At 38.4% G+C, this 16,649-nt stretch overlaps 1 protein-coding gene across 1 annotated transcript in view; it reads left to right on the top strand.

Annotated features, from left to right (window-relative positions):
- The first annotated feature begins 4,673 nt into the window (after positions 1 to 4,673).
- The window catches only part of ARL15 (ARF like GTPase 15), a 157,648-nt gene continuing 145,672 nt past the window's right edge, over positions 4,674 to 16,649 (top strand). Inside the window, exon 1 of the mRNA XM_087715490.1 lies at positions 4,674 to 5,094. Coding sequence (XP_087571616.1) covers positions 5,083 to 5,094 — 12 coding nt within the window. The 5' untranslated portion in view covers positions 4,674 to 5,082. The remainder of the gene's footprint in view (positions 5,095 to 16,649) is intronic.

The following is a 16,649-nucleotide window of genomic DNA, read 5'->3' as shown; positions in this document are numbered from 1 at the left end:
ATTTCAACAAGTCACAGAGAAATATATTAATATAACAGTTTTTTTAAAATTTATGTCAAATTTTATCTATCTACCTATCTAGCTATCCGTTGTGGGCTTCCATACCATTTCTAAGGCATATAGAAAAAGAGGAGAAGGTCAAAGAATATGAGGCAGACATAGAAGAAGATGGAGAGACAACATCAATGAAACAATACAACAAAATCAGACACTTGATTAGTAGTAGAATTAATATGTCATAATTTTAGTAGTATGCAATTTACATTGTCCTATTTGGTTTGATTGTTGAACCCAGTAAGAGTGATATGTGATGGGCATAAAGCAGATGTGAAAAGAAGGGATATGCTCAGGAAATAATTCAATATTGAGCAGAGAGGAGGACAAGGATGTTTAATGTCTCCTTGATTGCTTCATGTATTTATGGATAATATGTATAAGAAATTGTATGGAGATTTAAGAATATTGTTTAGGAAAATAAAAGTATATGTTCATTCGTATGCAATCAATGCAACCCTATTGGCCAAGAATCAAAATCATTTGAGCCAATGTTATATTCTATTACATGAATTTCAAAATTAATAAAGATCAAGGTATTTGGAAAATGGAACCAATAAGTTTATCATACATGGAAAAAGAAAAAGTTGATGGATCTGCATGCCTAAAAACAGAAAAATAGTTGAAATATTGTTAAGATGTGCAAATGTTGGTATAAAATATGCTCTGTTGCAAGGAGCATTTGTTGAAATATGAAAAAAAACTTTTGTGGAAATGTATGCTTGTTAGATGAAAATAAGATTGGTATTATAGAAGAAACATAAAAGTGGATGGAATGGGAATAGGAATGGGAAATTTAAGATATCTATGTAATAAAACAAGAAGAAATGGGAAAGATAATAATAATTACCATACTGGGTGTGCTACAAATCTATTCTTTTTATCAATGAGAGATTCAATCATGAGATGAAAAGTCTTTGGGCTTATTGAAATTTAAGAACTTAAAACTTAATATTTGTAGTTCAGTTATTTCACCATGAACTCTTTCAATTAACCCATGAATAATTATGTCATTGCAAACCAAGTCCCAGAATATAGTAAGCTATTGTTCACAAATGGTAAGATATATCAAATTACAAAATGAGCCCATACAGGAATTTCTGCAATAGCAGATAACATTCACTGTAATTACGAGTCATTTTTTAAAAAATGAAATCATTTATTTAATCAATTTATCTGGACTTGCCATGATATGTTGCTGAGCCACAAACTGATCATACAATGCTGGCTTCACAAGTAAGCTAGGTGCCTGTTTCAGGGCGTTGTTGCTATATCCTGCATATTTGTAATATAATTGTTATGAATAAAAGAAAAAGCTGTTTTAGATTGGGTGTCTGTCTGCAACAACATGTTGATCTACCAGTCAAAGCTTTAGTAAAGGAAATGCCATTGTCCAGGATATATATTTTCCATTTTTTTGTATGATATTTTTCCATGGTGCTTGAAAAATTGTGGAGGATGGGGATGCTGGAGAATTGAAAAAGGGCAAATACGTTTCCATTATCAAAAATGTGGGAAGGTGGAATGTGGAAAAAATGAAGGAATAAGATTTCTGTTTGAATGTATGATGTACAAGGATAATAATGAACATAAGCATACCTGATAGTTGATTGGTGGAATTATGCATAATTGAAAATAGTGATATACAAATATAAATGGTTGGTAAAAAAAAGTTTTTTCTATTACATGGAGATTATATTAAGGTATACTGTTATCAAATAGACAATCAAGAATGTAAGGGAATTATGATTTATTGTAAAAAATAATAATACTAATTGTAATTGTACAATTAGTACAATTGTACTAATTGTACAATGAAAGTGAGGTATTTAGTTATACTAGATGAAAAATCTGAGGTGGTAAATGTTATTTGAGAATATGGATGTTAAAACACCTGTAACCAAATGACATGCTGTATGTGATGATGTTTTTTTTGTTTTCTTTGTTTTTTTTATTGTTGTGTGTATGTGTTGTTTATGTAATAAAAATAAAAAAATATATTAAAAAAATGTGGGAAGGGAAGGAGAACCTGGGTAACTACATTCTGGTAAACCTCATACAGTCAAAGTTCTGGAACAAATTTTTTAAGAAGTTGGTTTGTAAGCATGTAGAAATGAATGCATGGCTTGAATATGTCAGATCAAACCGATCTGATCTTTGAATGGTTATTTTAATCTTGACATAGTATAACTTGATTTCAGCAAAACATTCTTTTGCGAAATTCTATCGGTGCTGGACTACATTACCATTAGAGGGATACAGAACTAATTGAACAGCCATACCAAGTAAGTATATACTTACGTTTAGGCTCTTTCTTCATTTGGGCACTAAAGCAGTATAGCCAAATAATCCCAATTTGTATTCATGGGTTCATATTTCAGACCAAAGTCATATACCCCTTTCTGGAGATAGTATTGATATCAACTCGGCATCAATGCTCTGTTCTCTTGATGTTATCCTCTTTAAGTATGCAAATTGATTTTCTCCTGCTTTGGCTACGAAACTGAAATTCTACAACAAGCACCTTCTTCTTCTATCTTGTTTTTTATTTTTTATTTTGGCGCTCTTTAATCAAGTGCATAGGCAGCCTTACTATGGTTATTGCTGTTGGGAAAAAATGTCTGACTTCAAAACGGGGGTGGGTTTGAAATTATTTATATGATTACTTTTTATGGCTGGCAACCCACCATCAGCATAGACAATACAGAAGATGATCTTGACAGAGTGGTATGTTACCAAATCAACAAGGAGACAAAGGTGGCGGAAACCCAACAAGAATGTTAAGTGTAAACCTAATTCACATAAGGGTGAGAGGAGGAGGTGGTAAAGCACTATCAGACGGTAAGATTCTAATACATAGCTCATCTTAATAAAAGTAGTTCTAATAAACATGGAGTTTATTCCTTGCTCTGGTTTACATTGTAGGGGTGACACTGAGATCTTTTGCTTAATGAGCAGCTATAAGTGTTTTGGACACAGTTGCACAATGCCGAAGATGCTGAGCTTGTCGATCAGAAAAGATCGACAGTTTGGCGGTTTGAATCCCTAGTGCTGTGTAATGGAGTGAGCCCCTTTTAGTTGTCCCAGGTTTTGCCTAGCAGTTCGAAAGCATGTAAAAATGCAAGTAGAAAAATAGGGACCACCTGTGGTGAGAAGGCAATTCCATTCCATGTGCTTTTGGCATTTAGGCATGCCAGCCACATGACCACGGAGATGTCTTTGGACAGCGCTGGCTCTTCGGCTTTGAAACAGAGATGAGGACCGCCACCTAGAGTTGGGAATGACTAGCACATTACCTTTATAAGTACATTACCTTTATAAGTATTTTAAATAGGTTTTTTTTAAAATGCCATCCTGAAAGCTTTACATGAGTGTTTATATTCAGGAAGATGTCATGATGGCCAGAAAATATTCACTTCATAAAGGCAGATCTTGTAAACACTGAGAGAAGGAAAAGGGCCCTACCGCTTTATTGTCCCCCTCCTTGCATGAGGATGAGGGGCACTGCCATCGTTCATGGTTCACTCTACCGATTAGTTGGAAGGAGCCACGATTGGTGCCTTTTCTGCCTGCTCCTCACTTTCTGATTAGAAGAGGCTCTTCCCCCAGTCATTTTCCAAACCCCTTGGAGTACCTAGCACTGCAGGGAAGTGTCCGGAAGGCCCCCGCCCGTGCTTCAGGGATGAGCCTGGGAACCAGAGTCAAGCACAGACCGGAAAAGCTGAGAATTGCGCCAGGCCACCGAGGAGCTCCTGCTTATGGATCGCCTTGCAGCTCTGCTGACTGAAAGGCTAGAGTTTTTCAAATGTCTGGTTTGGTTCTGCAACCCAACAAGACACAGACTTCAGAGGATAATCAGAACTGTTGGAAAAACAATTACTACCAACCCGCCTTCCATGGAGGACCTGTACACTGCACGAGTCAAAAAGAGGGTCAGGAAAATATTTACAGACCCCTCACATCCTGGACATAAATTGTTTCAACTCCTACCCTCAAAACGATGCTATAGATCACTGCACACCAAGACAACTAGACACAAGAACAGTCCCCCCCCACCCCATGCCATCACTCTGCTAAACAAACAAATAATTCCCTCACCACTGGCAAACTATTCACTAAGGTTGTATTACTCTTAAGTCTTCTCATCGTTCCTATCACCCATCTCCTCCCACTTATAACTGTGGGGCTGTAACTTTGTTGCTTGTATCTTTGAGATTTATATTGATGTTGTTTCCTGATTGCTTATTTGTACGCTATGACTATCATTATTTGTTGTACCTTATGATTCTTGACAATGTATCTTTTCTTTTATGTACCCTAAGAGCATATGCACCAAAGACACATTCTTTGTGTGTCCAATCGCACTTGGCCAATAAAGGATTCTATTTCTATGTCTCTGCTCCGGTCTCCTTCATTCATTTCTTCTCCTCCCACTGCATCTTGCAAACTCCCCGCCTGCTGGCGCTTCCGTCCGGGCCTCGATTCCCTCCTCTCCGGAGGGTTTTCTCCCTTTAACGTAGCATGAGAGGAAGGGAAAGGGCGCCTGGTCCCTTTAAGAGCCTTCGCTCGCCCCTCTCACGTGGCCGATCAGCTGACGGTGACGCTCCCGGGGAAAAGCTGCCTGTTCCTGAAACCTCGGAGGCGCTGCAGCGGGTGGCGAGCGTCTCTGTCCTGCCGCTTAGCCAGCCGCCTCTTCCGTCTGGCTGCGGGAGGGCGCTTGGCGGCGGCGGAGGCAGCGCGAGGAGCTCCGGCGGGCACAGGCGACAAAGCCCGCTAATCCTTGGCGCGTCCAACCGGCGAGGTGGAGAGACCTGACGCCCGAGAACTAGCCAAGCAACCCAGCAGAGAGCGAGCGGCTGCCTCGTTCGGAAGCGCTGGGGTTTTTGCGATTCCTCCCATCCTTGCAGGCAGTGAGACGGAGGGGCTCGCCAGCACTGGGGGGCTGTGGGTTGGTTCTTTAGACCTGTGCAGCCTGCAGGCTGCTCTTGTCAACCGCTCCCCGGCGCCCACATCTAGTTACCCCAGTTCATGGATTATCTGGTAAGTCCCCCGGTGCAAAGTGAATGCAAAAATCTTCCTCCTGCTCCCAATTTAGGGCGAACCTGTTTTCAACCTGCACGTTCCCAATTCCATTGTTTATACCTGTCTATTTTCTGCTTGCTTGTGTGTCTGTCTGTCTGTCTGTCCGTCCAGAGGTCCTCAAGCTCCTCTAGTTAGTATATAGGTTCGTTTGCTTGTCCTTTCTGGAACTTGGCTGTTGATTTTTAGAAGACAGAAATCACCTTTCCTCCCCTCTGTGATGCTGACAAGGGTAGTGGAGAAGAAAGTTTTCGTGGTGCTTATGTAAACTCCTGGCTAGAAAATGGAATGCTCCAGGCTCTGAATCTGGTGACTTTCAGAACAATTAAAGCCTTAAATGGACTACTATACTCTCACTCATTGGGTTATTAGGCTTCTAAAGTCCTGAGCCAGGTCACCTAGCTTGGGTTCTAAATGCTTAAATTGAGAGGACGCTTGAATGCATTGCATTGAAAGGAGTGTGAACAATTCAGTACTTAAATAATTGGGTATTTAGCAGCCTTTAATGAGAGTTGGCTTATTTGTTAAAAGAGAGAGATTGTATCACAGTGGTTTACTTCAAGGTTAGAGGAGTTTAGGGTTTGTGAAAGTCCTGGCAGCTATTAATCTGAATTGCCTTCCTGGATGGAGCGAAATGTTGACGCTAATCTATGCCTTAATTAACATTTTAAATGCATAATGCAATGCACAATCTACCTGACTATTGTTAAGAGAAGCACTGTGGTTCATATTAGCTTTTTCCCATACTTTTAAACGTGACTTCCTTTTTGCCTTTCAAAATGTACACGCCAATGATTGGGAGTAGTTTGCATAGTCATAAACTACATACCATAAAAAATCATTAAAAAGTTACTCTTTTGATGCACAGTATGGGAAGAGATACAGACTAAAGATACTTTCAGATGAGCCTTTCATTGTGCAATTAGCTTGTCTTGTTTTAAAGGGCTCTAGATGTCCTGCTTCAGCTATAATCTTTCTGAGGTTTTTTTCCCCTACCTTTTTCTTAATACAGAAAATAGTCAAGCCAGATCTAAATTACACGTTGATTTGTGGCATTCTCAAGGGCTATCTCTATTTTTTAAATAAAAATATGAACTGTTTAATATATAAAAACATTATCTTCCAATATGACATACACGTGCAGCCTACATGTATGAAACTCAGTATGGTAATTAGTTAATTTCCTAGCTTATCTGAATTGTATATAAAATGATTTAATGTGAATGAATGTGTCAAATTGCATTTTCCTGCAGTTCTATTGAGGTGAAATATGCCTTTATTAGCAGGAAGAAAGTGTTTTATTGATCCATCAGTAAAAATGCTTTTTAGAATAAACGTGGTATCTACACTGAGAACAATATGTTACCTAAAATATTTATTTCTAACTAAATTACTTTAAAAAGCAAGACTATTTTTTCAAAAAAGCACGAGCCTATTAGAAAAGCATAACTTATCTTTTTAAATTTTGTTTCAAATGTTTGTGGGGCTAAATTGTATTTGGCCTGTGTGTTGATGGGGAAAAATGTTTGCTGTATTGAGACTATGTGACATTTTTTAAAAAATAGCTTAAAGGACTATTAGTAATTAACTTGACTATTCTGAGAACAGGTATTACTATACCTACATGGGAGCTTGGAGGTTTCTGAAGTAATATTTTATAAATTTGTATCTGGGTGAAGCTAGCTCTTTATTACTTGGAGCAAATATTAAACCTTTTAACTGCTGCATAATGTAATGGAAAAGTATTCTAGTGTGCAGAATGTGTTTAATTGACTTTGAAATATGTTCTTCTACATGACAAACTTACAAAATGTCCTTTGCTAAGTCTAGCTTGACCTCTTGTCCTTATTTCTGCTTTTTGTTGCATGCAACGTGAAGCAAATTGTGTGCGCTTTTGAATTGCTTGTTTCATAAAAAAGTATTACCTTTGTAGCTGCTTTCATATTACCCTCTACCCCCAACTTTCATTCAATTAACTATTTATTACATAAAGGGGAGATTGGAGTATGAAGTTTCTTTTCTTTGAAGTGCCTGGATATTTAGTTTGGGTAGATGTTTGGTTTGCAAGGCTTAGAAGCAAGCCAAATTATAGAAGAATAAAGTCTAGAACTTCATTATGAATTTTTGGTTGTGTTTCCCCTAGCAAATGGCTTTAGGTTAAGAGAAAGCTGGATTTATGTTCTGAACTCTTGTTGATGTTATTGGCAATGTTTTCTTTAACAGGACCTTTCAGAATTCACTGAATACTTTCTACTTGTATTACTGCATAACAGACAACAGCTAGAGGACAATAAAATTGTTAAGGCAGATGCTGGATATATTATTAATATTCAGCCAAAAACAACACTTGGAAAATAATGTAATTGACATTATGATTTTCAGTGTTTGCACCATTAGGGAGTCAAGTACTCAGTGTAATTTACATGATGCATTGATGATTGTAATTATCTCATGCCCATGCAGAGTTCCGTATGTTTGTGCTTATAAGACCAAAGAACAGAAAAGATTAGAAGTGTTATTTGTTTGTATATCATCCTTCTAATACATACTCAAGGAAGTTGCTTTTTAAAAAACAAAATAAAAAAACATCATTAAATTCCAGTAATATTAAAATCCGGGCAAAAGAACATGTTTATTTTTTACACATTGGGAGAGCCAAATGAGATCCAGTGCAGATCTCATGAAAGTTCCTTCCATAGGCCAGGGGTCAGCAACCTGTGGCTCTGGAGCCGCATGTGGCTTTCTCATCCCTCTGCTGTGGCTCCCTGTTGCTGGTTGGTGCCACAATTTTGAGAGGCGCTTCCGGTTGGGTGGGGGACTTTATGGCAAGGGGTGGGTTTTCCAGTCAGCTCCACAATTGATAGGGCTTTTGGTTAGGACAGGTAGGCAAAAAAAAGACGCTGCGATAGGAGGAGACTCTGATGGGGAACAGGACTTCTGGTTGGCTCCAGAATTGAACAGGGGGCTTCTGGTTCGGGTCTTTGAGTATTAAGTTTGCCAACCCTTGTCATAGGTAGAGAGCAATGGATCTGGTGAACCACGAAGAAGGCCTTGGACAGCAGGAGTGAGTTCCTATGGGCTCCTTTTGCAGATCTTAGCAGGTAGACAAGTTCCTAAAAGGACCTGGGCTACAGCTCACACAAATACTGCTATGAGAGTTTATTTTTCGCTATTCCAGTTGTCCATCATTCCTCCCTGCTTCTTGGTATATATGTATAGTTGTGGGTAACTATTTACTTATTTCTCAAATTTGGATGCTGCCAATTTAATTTGACTAATGATGACTTTCAGTAGCTAAAACACTCATAGCATGAGTAACAATTTAAACAATGAAATCTATGGCAAAATGTAAACATTAATACATCATTGATAAACAATACCTTAATTTGTCTGAAATGGTATAGGGCTGTGATGGCGAACCTATGGCACTCTCAGTGGGAAAACAAGCCAGGGCCCTAGTATAGCGGATGCGTGCATGCCTCGTGCTGGCCAGCTGATCATCGGGTCTCTGCCATACATGTATGGGGCACAAGGAATGTTTTGGGGGTGCATACATGCATGGGGGGATGGGGCATGTACGGGAGTTGGGACGCATGTGCGGGGCTGCATGTACATTGCATTTGGGGGGTTATACGCACGCGCGCTTTGGGCACTTGGTCCAGAAAAGGTTAGCCAACACTGGTATAGGGTTTCCTGTCTAAGCAGGGGTTTGGACTTAAAGACCTCCAAGGTCCCTTCCAATTCTTCTCCTCTCCCCTCCACTCCCCTCCTCTCCCCTCCACTCCCCTCCTCTCCTCTCCTCTCCTTTCCCCTACTCACATCCTGTTCCTTTCTTAAAATAATGATGTCCCTAAATATAATAATTCCATGACATATAAATGAATGGCACATAATTACTCTAATACAACTAGTTTATTTTTTCCTTTATAAGGCTCTCTAGGCCAGAAAGTGCAACAATAAAATATAGGACTTGTAATTATTAATAAAACAATGTATTTTATGTAATTGTATTGCATTTTTATTACTATTACAATTATATAATTATGTAATTGTATTGCATTTTTATTATAGTAACTATAAGACAGATATCAGTGGCATTAACTCAGATGTGTGCTAAACTTCAACCATAGCTTAGATTGTTGGTTAAAACAAATGATAGCACAAAGTCGGACAACTTGGAAATATATGTAATGGTCCTGATTAGGTAGAAGCAGTCAGTGACAGGCAGACTTGTGTTCACTACCAGGGTAATTCTTTAAAATAGGATAAATATACTGTAGATCTTCCTTGAAACAAAAAACCTTATGGCTTAGGGATTCCACAGAAGCATCTCAACTGCTATAAATGGGTGTTTTTACACCGTCCCCACAGAACTGCAGCGGGCAATGCATCCAAGCTGCCAAGGTGAAAAGCTGTCGAAATATGAGAATTTGAATTTGAGACAGTTAAGATACTGGCACATATCATTGAGAAGAATCCGTAAAATATAAATGTTACATTAAATATAAACTGCTTAAACTACTTGAAGTTCAATATCCACCGCCAACACCATAAGTATTAGTATAATGCTTATTGTCATTGTACTTAAATACAACAAAATTAGTTTTAACCTCACTGGTGCAAAATTATAACAGAAACAAAAAAAAGAAAGAAAAAGAAAAAAACTAGTGTGTGCATGGAGTGATTGTGGTTGTGTTTAAAAGTCTCACAGCCCAAGGATAGAAACCTGTTTGTTCAGCTGACTATACTTTGATGTCTTCTGCCTGATGGTAGAAGTGCAAAGAGACACTGAGACACAGGGTGTGAATCATATCTGAGTATCTTCCTTACTCTGCTAAAGCAGCGAGATCTGGCGATGTCATCCAGTGGTGTCAGAGGGCAACCAATGGTTTCTTGTGCCGAATTGATCACTCTCTGTAGTGCCTTCCTGTCCGCAGCTGTTAAACCAGCATACCATATTGTAATACAATATGTGAGGACACTTTCATCAGCCGTTGTTCCACCTGATTTTTTCGCAGGACTCTAAGGAAATCATCTTCCTAGTGTTATTCCCACAGGTGCAGCTCTGCTTTTTGGATTGACAAACACCATCTTGCGTGATTAGACACAACATATGAATCCAACCGGGTCATTTTCATGTCTGCATTTATTGCGTCTTGTCATCTTTGCTTTGGCCTTCCATGTAGGCACTAGCCATCTGTGTTAAAGTGGAGGGTGATGCAGGGAATGATGATTGATGATACTGATCGAAGATCAATATCCCGGATACTTTGTTTAAAGTGACCCCTGGCATTCTCAAGCCCTTTGTAAAAAAAAAAATTCTCTTGGGAATCTGAGTCTACTGGTTAGACCAATTTAATTCAACCTGGCTAACAAAAACATAATGCAGTTTGTCCTTGATACAGTATATGACCACAGCTGCGTCCAAAATTTCTGCTGCTAAGCAAGAGAGTTGTTAAGAAAGTTTTTGTCCCATGTTACGGCCTTTCTTGCCATAGTTGTTAAATGAATCATTGCAGTTAAAATTAGTAATATGGCTGTTTAGTGAATCTGCCTTCCCATTGAATTTCTTTGTCAGAAAGTCACAAACAATGATTGCATAATCCAGGACACTGCAGCTATTATAAATACATGCCAGTTGCCAAGTATTTGAAATTTGATTGTATGATCACTGGAGCAGAGGTGGTATTCAGCCGGGTTTCTTCGGTTCAGGTGAACCAGTAGCAGTGGCGGCTGGAGGCTCCGCCCCCCCCGACATAGTGCATGAGAGTACTGCACATGCGCAGAAGCACTGTGCGTGTGTGCTCACATTTGCAAACCAGTAGGGAAGTTAAGTGAATCCCACCGCTGCACTGCTGCAACAGTAGAGTGAAAAACAACCATAAGTCCATTTTTTTTCTTGTAAGTTTGAACAGTCACTGAACAAATGGTTATAAGTCAGGTGCTACTATAGCAAACTGTATTCCTCAGGATTTTTGGGGGGAAAGTCTGTCCACTCTAACACAACAGGATTGCAGGTAAGAAGTGAAGGCTATCCAAAATAGCTCAGTTTTCACTACCTTTGGAAAGTCTGTTCATTGGGGGCTAGGTTAGTAGAACATGTATCCATCTCTGGAATACTTTGGACAAATCAATATGAAGTGAGGTTTTGCCACACACTTCTACTTTTTCAGGCTTTTTACATAATCTTTTAAAACATGTTTACCATGTTTTTTTTCCAATGTCCTTACAGGTAACTTTCCTTGCCCTTTGCAATCAGTGCAAAGTGCAAGGAAATTTTCTTAATTTTCTTAATGGACTCAGTCAGTTCATTTCTTGTAGCATTTTAATTAATTTGTTTTGCATCAGAGTTCCTTTTTCTTCTATTAAAGAAAATATAGTTTTTTATTCCATTCCACCATTAGCGTTGTGACTTCCATCAGCTCCCTCATGGGGATAGAGCGTAATACAAAATACATTTGTTGTTCCATTTTTCAGCTAAAAACTCGAAAGGTACAAAATTAAAGATGTAATCATGGCTGTTGTACAGTCAGCGATTATGCATCCACAAATCAACATGTTCCATTACTTCTTCCGCAGTAGTTTCAAGATAGTCTTAGCAGGTGGCAGTGCCTGATAACTTTGACTTAGCTTGTCAAACTTTGACTCAGCTTGAGTCAAACTCGAATGGGAGACCTCGAGGGAATACTAAGTTTGTAATATAGACTGAGAATAAAAATCAGAAAAAACCTGGAAGAAGGTAGTGGCAAATCACTTCTATGTTGTTGCCTTGAAAACTACATGGATATATCCATAATGTCTTGAAAGTTGAACTCAGTTCAACTCAAAACAGCATTGCAGTATAGATAATGATTTGACATTAACTTTCCTGTTTTATCGCTGATTTGGAAACAAATACCACCAAGACCTTTATAGATCCTTGAGTTGGTTTTGATTGAGACTGTATTCATGCAATATATTAAATTATACTTTAAATTAACCATAGTTAATTTAGGTTTAATTTGACAGTTGATCTTTAAACTATCAATGCAAGTATTTTGGCAAGAGCCTCTGGGTCTCTATTCCCCCAAACTATTTACTGGTTGATACTAGGTTTTTTATTTAGTTTAGGGCCAAAAAGGAGGATTATATTTATTGGTTTATTTTAACAATACAAGTAGGCCTTAACTTACAACCACAACTGAGACCAAAATTTAAGTTAAGTGAGAAATTTGTTAAGTGAGTTTTGCTCCATTTTATGACTTTGCTTGCCACATTTGTTAAATGAATCATTGCAGTTGTTAAATTAGTAACACATTTGTTAAATGAATCTGGTTTCTCCATTGACTTTGCTTGTCAGAATGTTGCAAAAGGACATCACATGACCTTGGGACACTGCAAGCATCATAAATGTGAATCAGTTGTCAAGCATCCGAATGTAAATCATGTGACCATGGGGATGCTTCAACAGTCATAAGTGTGATAAATAGTCATAAGTCACAGTGCTATTGTAACTTGAAACGGTCACTAAATGAACTTTGTAAGTTGAGGATTAGGTTTTTATATAGCCACCCATCTCCCATCTTGACAATGCAACATGTTTAAAACCAAGAAAAGAAACAACATCAAATATAGCGGTCATCCAAACCAATCATTTGCCTGATTGAAATCTGAATCTTCAGGTTTTGTAACATTTGAGAGCCGAGGTGGCACAGTGGTTAGACTGCAGTACTACAGGCTACTTCAGCTGATTGCTAGCTGCAGTTCGGCTGTTCAAATTTCACCGGCTCAAGGTTGACTCAGCCTTCCATCCTTCAGAGATTGTAAAATGCGGACCCAGATTGTTTGGGGCAATATGCTGACTCTGTAAACCGCTTAGAGAGGGCTGCAAAAGCACTATGAAGCAGTATATAAGTCTAAGTGCTATTGCTATTTGCTGTTGCCAAAATAATTATTTATTTAGTGCCAAGTCCACTGGCAATCATAGATTAACTATGGTTAATGCCAAATATAGTTTGATGCTTCTAATATCCCCTTTATTTCTCAAAAGAAATCTACTTGAGAGACTGCCTGCTGCCAATTACCTCCCAAAGACCCATTAGATCACACAGATTAGGCCTCCTCCGGGTTCTGTCTACTGGCCAATGCCATCTGGCTACTACCCGGGGGAGGGTCTTCTCTGTGACGGCTCCAGCCCTTTGGAAGGAGCTCCCCGCAGAGATTCGGACCCTCACCTCTCTCCAGGCCTTCCGAAAAGCCGTTAAAACCTGGCTGTGTCGGCAGGCCTGGGGTCGATGAGTTCCCTTCCCCTCTCGAATCGTGTGGCTGTTAGTTGTTTTTAAATTCCCTGTACTTTTTGTTGTAGTTCTTGTGTTTCCCTTCCCCTCCTTTGGGTTTGTGCGCCGCCCTGAGTCCCGCCGGGAATAGGGCAGCATATAAATAAAATGAACCTTGAATCTATGTATATGTGAACACGTGTATGTATAAAAAGAGATGCTGTTGCAGGAGCAACTCCTTTTTGGATCACCCTTGTATATTTCCTCATTTTTCGAGGGTGGGTGGGTGGGTAATGAAATCCAAATTAATTGTGAATTTAGGTTCAGACACACCAAACTGTTCTTAAGGTAGGCTAAACTACAATGAGTAAAGTTTGCAGCTTAACCAATATTTGCAATAACGCTCCAGATTCAGATGATGTGATACATCAAAACATTATTTGAATGCATTCTTATAGACCTCTTTTCCTGCAAAATCAGCTTCTCCATTGCACTAAAAACGTTACATCCATCATGATCATTAATACGTTGCATGTTAGTGATGTTCTTTTGCTCCTCTTCTAAGTAGTGGATTCAGGAATAGTGGCCACACAGAATTGAGTTCTTCTCATGTTAATAAAACAGCTAGCAATCAAATACAATGTATTTAAGTGTTGGTTGCCTGGGCTGTGCTTAATTGTCCAAAGGCTGTTTCAAAATCTCTTCGTTGTTACTATCGGTGAAGTCTTCTTAATCTGGAACCTCAATAGTTAAAAGAATTTGTATATGTGCATCAATGATTCACAGTTCCTGCTATAGGTTTGTCTATGAATGCATCTGTAGCTATGTTATGATCAAGGAGACAAAGCTGCAGTTCCAAATTCACATCTTGGGTTTCCTTAGAAACTTATCAGGTATTCCTCAATTAAAACAAAAAGGAGGCCATTGCTGGGAGCCCGGTTTCCCTGAGAGATGCCTTTTGTTTGCTGCTAAGTTTCTCTTGAAAAGCCCAGTTGGAAAACCTTGAATATATTTTTTACTGCAATTTCAGTTTAAGGTTAAACTATAACTAGGGCCAAGAATTTAAAATAGTTACTCATTTTAGGGTGTGGGAGTGGATTGCTAGGAGGAGAATAGTAGGGGACATGGAAGGCATTGGCTTTGTTCTGCAGGCAGTGATGAACCATTCCTACTGTGCTTGTTGGCAGATACTGTATGGAAAAGCATAGCTCCTTTAAGCTGACTTCAGTACTTCTCACAAGAGATGTTGCTCTTGTGAGAAGGGAAGCGGATATAGAGATAGGAAGGCCAGGAATTAATAGGGAGGAGAAAGTAAAAAATAAGAATTTGTAGAGCTCCTAAGGAGCTTTTAGGAGGAGAAACCAGTTTTTTCCCCATCTCAATTTGTTTTCTCTTGGTTTTAAATTATATATATATATGTGTGTGTGTGTGTGTGTGTGTCCACAGGCTAAGAAGTCTGCCTAGTATGTAATATAGCCCAGGTTCAAATCCCAGTAAGGGTATGGCTAGCTGATGAGAGCTAAATAGCTTGAAATAGATCTATACTAGTCTCCCTTTATTTATTTATCAGCACAAATAAAAAAACACAAATAACAAAGGCAACAGTAAAAAATATTGGGTTTCTGTCGTGATGGACTCTTGTGACGAGCTGATTGACAGATAATGGAAGCAGTTAGCTTCCTCCCATAATTGGGGCTTACCAGGGGTTGTAAAAATCTTATGTATGTATGTATGTATGTATGTATGTATGTATGTATGTATGTATGTATGTATGTGTGTATCTAGTTTTTTCATTAGAAATTAAATGCCTTGAAACAAATCCTATTCCTCTTTATTTTTTAAAAAAATGTATACATTGTTCTTTCTTAAACATCAGTTCTTGGGCAGTACTGAATTCATATTCATGCATTTCACAGTTGAATCACAAGGAGAGAGAGAGAGAACCAAAAAAATTTACTTGAAACATGTAAAAAGTAGGTATTGGATAACTTGTAAGCTATTGTACATATTTTTTTCAAGATCAGTATCTATCTTGTAAATAGAAGAGAGGGGAGATTTTTGTCTTAATTTTGAAATTCTGCTGTTTTGAATATGTTAACTAAAGGGAGATGTATGGTATACCATCACTTTTCTCTGAATTACTCAGGACATTAGAATGATATTGACACCTTCTGGATTAGATTTATTTATTTAATTTCTATAGCCACTCAACTCAACCAAGTGATTCTGAGTGGCTTACAATTCTAAAATAAAGAAACAGTAAAAACATCCATAAAATAAATACAAACAGCATTGCTGTTCTGAGATTTCATAAAGAGGCAGTCTGATTACATAGCTCCCCATAGCAATTATTGTTTTGTCCAGTTGATATCTAGTTCCATTCATTTAGCTAGTTTCCCATGGTTGGATGACTTGAATGATTTGGACTTGAATGATTTTCTGGAACGTTAGTGGGTAATTCTGATGAAGCCTTGCTGACCTCTGAAAAACTCTGAGGTCCTGCAGGTCGACACTTTTGACCTTGAATGTGTAATTTGTATTAGATAAGACAGAAGATAACAAACTGCACTATATGCTTCAAGATCCAGAGAGAAACATTTCATTATTTTTAACAGGGATCAGCCATGAAGACAAGACAGCTGCTTGTTCAGTACAAATGCTTAGTACAGTAAAACAAGAGCATATGTGTTTCTAATTGTTATGAAGTACAGTAGCAGTTACATTTGTAGTATGTAGGATCTATGAAGGTTAGGTGAAACAAATTCTTTATTGCATCTTTCTAAAGGGAGGGTTCATAAAGCATGTCTCTGTGTGTTTTTAAACTTAGGAGCAGTTATCTATTAATTTAATCTTTTAAATAAATCTTTAACTCTCATATAGAAAATGTTCTTACCTGGTTTCTGAAGGAAGGGAAAAAACAGGCTCATGCTCATTCCAAAAAAGACAGAATAGCTGTTAATTCAGAAGCCTATTAATTTCATGACAATATCAATTTTGTCCTCCCAAAGGAAGAGCAGGTTCATAATCTTAAATTCTTCTGGACTCATGACTTCTTCTAGAAAAAATAGGTGGAACTTGGGACCAGGACAAGTTTTACTTGACTAGCTGGAGTACCAATGTGGCTTTACCGTGAACAAGATGGATGGACAGCAATCATATCTGTCATCTCACACTTGGGTCACTGCATTGCACTAAAAGTGTCTGTCCTTGAAGACCATCTGGAAACTAAAGCTAGGTTATAAATACAGCAGTCCATGTGCT

The sequence above is a fragment of the Thamnophis sirtalis genome, unplaced genomic scaffold (genome assembly GCF_051295495.1).
Source record: "Thamnophis sirtalis isolate CommonGarterSnake01/CBP01778 unplaced genomic scaffold, rThaSir2_p1.2 scaffold_5, whole genome shotgun sequence".
NCBI lineage: Eukaryota > Metazoa > Chordata > Lepidosauria > Squamata > Natricidae > Thamnophis > Thamnophis sirtalis.
Note: the sequence above shows the minus strand (reverse complement) of the source record. Positions and strands in the feature narration are given on the sequence as shown.